A 6,686-nucleotide genomic window follows, 5' to 3' on the forward strand; every position below is an offset into this window, starting at 1 on the left:
GGGGGAGGGAAGAAGCTCGGGCAGCAGCAGCAACGGAAAGACAAAATGGCTGCTGCACAAGAGGAAGTGAGGTCAGAAGCCCGCGCAACATGGAAGGGGGTGGGAGGAGGGGCGTGTGCTCCGGGAAGGCGCAGCTCGTAGGGGGAATGAAGCCGCCATCTTGGAACCGGGCAACGGAGAGGCCGGGCGGAAGGCTGGGGACGGCCATCTCAGAGCCGGGCAAAGCCTGCGAGGGCGGGCGCGGCCGCGGCGCTGGGAGGAGGGGGCGCTCCTGAATAAATACCTTGATAGCCCTACCTCCGAAACGGGGAGCCTCCGCTTCAAAATCGCCTCGGGGGTAGGAGCTACGAGAAAAGTGGAAGTGTGATTTCACGGTGCAGTGGGAGCAGCACGACGGGTGGCAGCTGCGCCGGCAGGGGCAGGGCGGCACAGCGGCTGCGTCTGGGTGTGTTGAGCGTGCTCTTTTTTGTCTGTGAAAGGAAAGGAGGAAAGTCTTTTGAACTTCAGCCGCTGGTTTTCCTTGTCCGAGTTCCGAGCTGATACTGTTCCACGCTCCTAACAGAGGCGTGAAACGCAGGAGCCGCAGGACGCCCGCGGCCGGGCAGGAGCCGAGCCAGCAGCGACCCTTCCCCCGCGCTTAGTACTTGCAAGATGGCGTCTGGAGTACTGTGGTCGCCCCCGAATACAAAGATACTGAGCGGATGGGGCGAGTCTGGCAGAAGGCCGCGAAGGTGGTCAGGGAGCAGAGCGTGAGGGACAAGGCGAGGCTGAGAGACGGGCTTTTTCAGCCTTGAAAAGGGAAGGCTTTGTGAGGACCTTGCTGCTGCCCACAGCTACCTCACTGGAGGATACAAAGATGGAGGCAAACACTTCTCAGAGTTGCATAGCAAGAGGCAACAGGCACAGGTTAGAACACAGGAAATTCTAGTTACAGATAAGGATTTTCTTATCTTTTTTTATAAACTATGGTGGTGGTCAAATACTGGAACAGGTTGCGGAACATCTGTCTTCAAAGTTGTTGAAGACTCAGCTGGATACAGCCCTGAGCAACCCGATTTAAACAGACACGCTCTGAGGAAGGGGTTGGACTAGGTGATCTCTGGAGGCCCTTTTCAACCTAAATTATTCTGTGGGTCGATGAAAAATTTAAGTATTCCGTTTTTAGTGATAAATACTTAATAGGGGATCAATTGCATTGCATTAGGTAAACCCAAGGACTTTATTATTTAATTCATTGCATGATGTTTGAGCTGAATAATGTGCAGTTATACCAGGTTAACACCCTGCTCTGAACAGCCTGCCTCGCTCACTTGAAGCATAGCTTGCGAGAGGAGTCACCCAATGGGCTGTTATTCTTTACTCCATCTCACCGTATCAGTCAGAACTCATGAATAAACAGCAAGGATGAGTAATCTTAAAGCATTTCTGTGCACCTCTACAGTAACAGCAGGCAGCCAAAGCCTGCAAGCTTCAAAGCATTAATATTGACTTACTAATTAGTCATATCTGATAATCAATTCCTATATATCATTAATGGTATTTCAAGCAGATTGTAAAAGCTCATCTTCACTTTCAGCTCTTTAGCTGAAAACTTTCACAAACACACGTGCAGTGTACCAGGTACGTTATACAAGACAGGGATATAATAAGGATTTTACATAGTTGTCACTAGCATAGGTAAGTTTCAGTGTTTTCAGCCTTTAGTTTTAAATGATTAAAAATTCCTTTCTCTATAACAAGCAGTTTTCCTTCTCCTTGTTTCCTCTAAAGTTTCTGGCTACTTCACTTTCAAGTGCGTTAACCAGTTTAAAAGTCTTCAATTTAATTCTAAACATGAATAGCTCCTATGCTTTTTTTTTTACAGCAAAAAGCGTAATTGTTTGGAAGATAATGGTGGAAATTCCACTAATGTAATGAAGCTAGACCTGTTTTAAATGGGTTGCAACCTTCATCCAGACCTGTATCTATTTTATTAAGAAACCCAAAACAAATTATGATATAACTCAAAATACAACCCATAACCCAAAGTGCCCATTACAACCATTGTGTTCTTTAAAGCCCAGAAGAACTGCAGGAAGCAGATCTATGAAAAGACAGCTGCTTTCTTGACTAGGATAGTAAGATAACAAAGTTAACGGGCATTAAGATGTGGCATCAATAAATTGAGAAGTATCTGATCCAGAAAATAGAGAAGGTTCTTTTTCTCCTATGCTTCTAGTAAGTCAGAGGACATTGCTTTGCCAAGGCTATTACTGTCCATCAAAACTTCAGCAAAGTTTGGGTGCGCTGTCTATATACTGTAATTACTGAAGTAGGTAGATATATATACTTCACATGAAGAATTTATCAAATGGCCACTCCCTCTAGAGGTTGGAGGGTGGGGAATTACTCAGGGAACCTCTATATGCATCTGGAAGTTAAGTATGAACCTAAATGGGCTTGAAGTAAATGTATACCATCAGCTGCATTTGAAGCTCAGTCAACCTGTTACCAGTGTTGCAAGTGCTGCTAATTAGATCATAATTGCAGAAGAACAGCCATACTGGGTCAAGAAACCCATTTGGCTTAGCGAGTGAGCGCAAGGCAGGACCTTCACAGCCATTCTTTTCCTGACAACAGCTTCCAGCAATCCATGGTTTTTTTACTTCCCGACCCAGGAGTTGCATCTGAACCTTTGCGTGTAACAGCCATGTGGTCTGTGAAACCATCCATTCACTTTTTCCAACCAATTTCTCCTTTTATCCTCTACAACACCTTGCTACGTGCGTTCCAGAACGCAAGAAGTGCATTAGCCTTTTTAAGTCACTTACGGTACTGCTTCACAGTTCACTGCTTTAGTTCGCACCTCTGAACTTAGAAACCTTTTTATGCCATTTGACATAGATGTGGAATAAACTTGTACTCCTGTACTGTTTTGTCCTTCAGGCAAAAACAGCTTCTCAAACATCAGCTCCATCTTCCCTGCCACCTGGGTCATTCATTAAAGACTTACGAGATGTGTGCTATACAGGAGACTGTCTAACAAACCAAATGTTTTGTGACAAGATGTTTTTCGGTCTGCAAAACCAGGCATGGTTATTTCATAGATTAATTCTCTTCAGTATATCTCACGCAGTTGAAGAGAACATGGCACAAGCTATGAAAGTTAGTGAGATATTTATTCAGCATGACTAACAGTTCGGCAAGTTAGCGCTTTCCACCAACACGGGGAGCAGAAACCTTGACTGGTTTCACAATCTTCTGCTTAGGTGCTGCCTTTGTAGGAGCCTGTAGAGAAATAATAAAGTATGAGTAAAGAGAAGCAATTCATCTGCAGTCCTGAAAGTGTCCCTGTGTGTTTAAGATTCTTGACAGAAATTGGGCAACTTAGGTAAGATTAAATTACCATCTATCAGATTAGAATCATGTTAGCAGATTGTTACACACATACCGCTGTAAGCTTACAACGTGCATGATGCCAACATATGGTATTAATTCATAAGTAATAATGAAATAGACGCTAGCATTCATCAATATATTGTTACCAAGTTCCTAGACAGTGAAGATGTTGTGTCCAGACAAGTTTTTAGCTATCGAGAATCCCTGACGTATGGTGAGAAAGTTGTTTTACTGTAATATTTATTTCTTCTGTAAAAAAGGTTCATTCTATTCAGCTGTTGGGGTATGTTTAACTTTAGTACAAAAGTTTGGTCAAGGTGCTTCCAGATCAAAATAAATAAGCAAATGCTTCTTCCAAACACAAATGGGAATTTCCAGTTAAGCACTGCAACAGAATGTCGTGTTACAACACGGTGTATGCCATTTCATTATTTCTATCCACCCATTGCATCTTACCTTTGCAGCAGAAACAGCCGTTTTCTTGGTTGCCTGCTTAGCCTTCTTGGCTTCTTTTGCAGCCCTGTTAATTCAGAGGAAAAAGGGAACAGTTACCGGTGTCTGCCATTCACTCTTTCTTTGTCTCAGCACTGTAAGAACTCCCTAAGATCACGAAAGGAATGCATTATTTCAGGTTTATCCTCTGCATTCAGTACCCTCTAGGGAGACGACTGCAGAGACAGCAGAACTGTGTGTGACAGAAGTGGTATTTTCACAAAGGGAGAGGGCAAGAAGAGACCTTTCTCTGCTGCTACTATCTGTTGCTGAGATTACTCAGTATTACCTCCAAATATACTGATTAAAAAAACCCAAACACCAAACCCACAAAAAAGCTTATAGAACATGGAGCTCATCTAGAGTTTAAGCTCTTGTATGAAAAGCATTAATCATCTTTGAAAAGCCTGGGACAGCTCCACTTATCTCTGATTTCTCACCTAATAGCTTGTTCCCTCTGTGCCTTTCGTACTTCGGGCTTCTGATTTCGTTTAGCCATAATCTCAGCTAACGATGCACCAGTGATAGCCCTCTGAAACTTAACAGCACGACGCGTGCGCTTCTTCTGTATCTCTTCCTAAAATGGCAGAAGATGAAGGCAGACAATTAGTATCACAAGACATTAAATAAAAGGCTAAAGACAATTATAGAAACAAGCTGCTATTAAGATTGAAGCTATTATAAAACTGTATACAGAAGTAGAGTTTTACTCCTCACTTTGGAGGTAACCGATTTCTTGATTTGCCAAAGCAGACTAAAAAAAGAAGAATGTATTATCCTTTGCAAGGTATTAAAATAATTTTGGAGAATGTCAGAAATTCAGGCTTCTGTAACTCCCAGAAAAAAAAGGGGGGAAGGATAAAGTCCACTTTGATGGAATCTTCTGAAAGCAAGACACTTCCCACCTCTTTCAAGTGGGATCATGGTGCTGGACAGCAGCATAAGCCATTGAGCATCAACTTTCCTTCTCCAAACAAACTGCTAAAAATGTTGACTTGTGACACGTATGTAAGCCTTTCTAAATACTCTTTTGCTGTGCAAGTTTAAGGAAGAGCACTGAAAAGCCCTCATGCTACTTGCCTTATTAGTTTATCTTTTTCATGCAATGACAACTACATAGGAAAGACCTCCTACTACGTTACAGCCCAAAGTTTTCAAGAAGGGTACGTGAAAAGTTCCCCCACCCTTTAACCCCCAAATCATCTGTTTGGAAATAGGATCCGCCAGATTTTCAGCTCTCTAAGCTATCGCCATTCAGGAAGTTCACAAGTCCAAACTTTTAGAAAGTCTACCGATTAACCAGCATTACCCTGCTTCTGTAAAACCGATTTTTTTACAACAGAGGCCATTCATACAAGTGTTAAAATCAACTGTGTTTCTGAGGGAGCCCTCAAGGAAGCGATGTAACACAAATACAATGCTTTTGCTGAACTGGTTACCTTTTAAACACAAAGCAACATACAAACTCATGTAAATGCACTCACATTTTCATCACTACTGGCCAGTCTTCATCCTGGTTATATGGGTCATGCTTCCGCTAAACACCAGCATATTCGAGTTACCTCTACTCTAACAGACCACTGACCTCATCTTTTGATGGAAAACTTCAGAGCAGCATTAGTTGGTGTATACTTACTGACTGTCCTTTCTTGTGTTTACGCCTATACAGAACAGTCCAGTTGATTTGACGGGGGTTTCTCTTGGAAAGGAATGCAGACTCACATTTTGCATTCAAGAACTGAAAAACCTGGGAAGATGAAGTATTTTGAGTAAGCTTTGTTTCTGTGAAAGACATTATCACAGTTTACATTAACATATCAAGTAATTCTTTGATTCAGTGTTTTTCAACAGCTATGCTTTTCTATTTCTTTACACAGCTCTGACAACCCAAAATTTTAGAACATAATTTGAAAAAACTTAAACTTTGGAATTTTGTTCCATCAATTAAACCGATCTCTTACAAGGCATTCCATTACAAGGAAGTTTCCAGGCCTAATTTAGTTCTCTCAGAATAAAGCCTAACATTACAGCTTTTGTTTTCATAACACAATGAAGCAGCTTACTTCTTCTGAGAAAAGCTCAAATTACCACTTGCTCCCATTGCTGCACTGTATTCTAGGCGCAGCACGAACAGCCGTGTCCAGCATCATACTTTTCAAGTGTCTGTCCTCAAGTAACTACGTGCTTCCTGTATGTGTAAGCGATTCAGAACTTGGCATAAGGAACACATGGAGACCAATACTCCACCCAATTCCTTCTTGCCTAGAATAACAGGCAGAATTAGCAGGCTGATTTATTAGTAGCCATACAATTAAATTTGAAGTATAAACAAATTCCCAGGAGAGCACCTGAGAATTCAGTCAGTCCATCTACTTAGCTATCATTTACCAGGAGATTGTGTACAGCAAGACTACTGTATTGGGGTATCCAAAACCCAAATCCTCCTTTTGCAGATATGAATAGCGTACTTCTGTTTATGACAGCCCTATCTGCATGACATATGACAGCCTGAATGGGCTCTCCTCCCTATTTTATCCCAATCATCCATCCCCAAAGTATTGCCAAGTCCAGCTGTTTGCCTCAGCAACTCTAAGCATTAGATACAGAATGTCTAAATAGCATTTTCGACAGAACTTCGGTACTTTAGACCAGACGCCTTGAGACAGCCTGCCCAAACCACAACCTAAAACCCGACTCAAACGCCCAAGCCACAGCACACGCACGGTTCTCCCGCGGACCAGGTCTGACGTTAGTCGTGACATCTGGACACCGACGGAAGCACGGCGATGCTGTTGTCATACCGCCCAACACAAGCG

At 42.7% G+C, this 6,686-nt stretch overlaps 1 protein-coding gene across 1 annotated transcript; it reads right to left on the reverse strand.

Annotated features, from left to right (window-relative positions):
- Positions 1-3,139: 3,139 nt before the first annotated feature.
- Positions 3,140-6,669, reverse strand: RPL24 (ribosomal protein L24). Its single transcript, XM_009322570.1, has 5 exons — positions 6,594-6,669; positions 5,507-5,652; positions 4,311-4,447; positions 3,835-3,898; positions 3,140-3,267 (listed from the first exon to the last, which is right to left on the reverse strand). The coding sequence occupies exons 1-5, from the start codon at positions 6,667-6,669 to the stop codon at positions 3,187-3,189; spliced, it is 504 nt and encodes a 167-aa protein (XP_009320845.1). The 3' UTR covers positions 3,140-3,186.
- Between the last annotated feature and the right edge of the window lie 17 nt (positions 6,670-6,686).

Source organism: Pygoscelis adeliae, unplaced genomic scaffold (genome assembly GCF_000699105.1).
Source record: "Pygoscelis adeliae isolate BGI_AS28 unplaced genomic scaffold, ASM69910v1 Scaffold104, whole genome shotgun sequence".
In the NCBI taxonomy this organism is placed as follows: Eukaryota; Metazoa; Chordata; class Aves; order Sphenisciformes; family Spheniscidae; genus Pygoscelis; species Pygoscelis adeliae.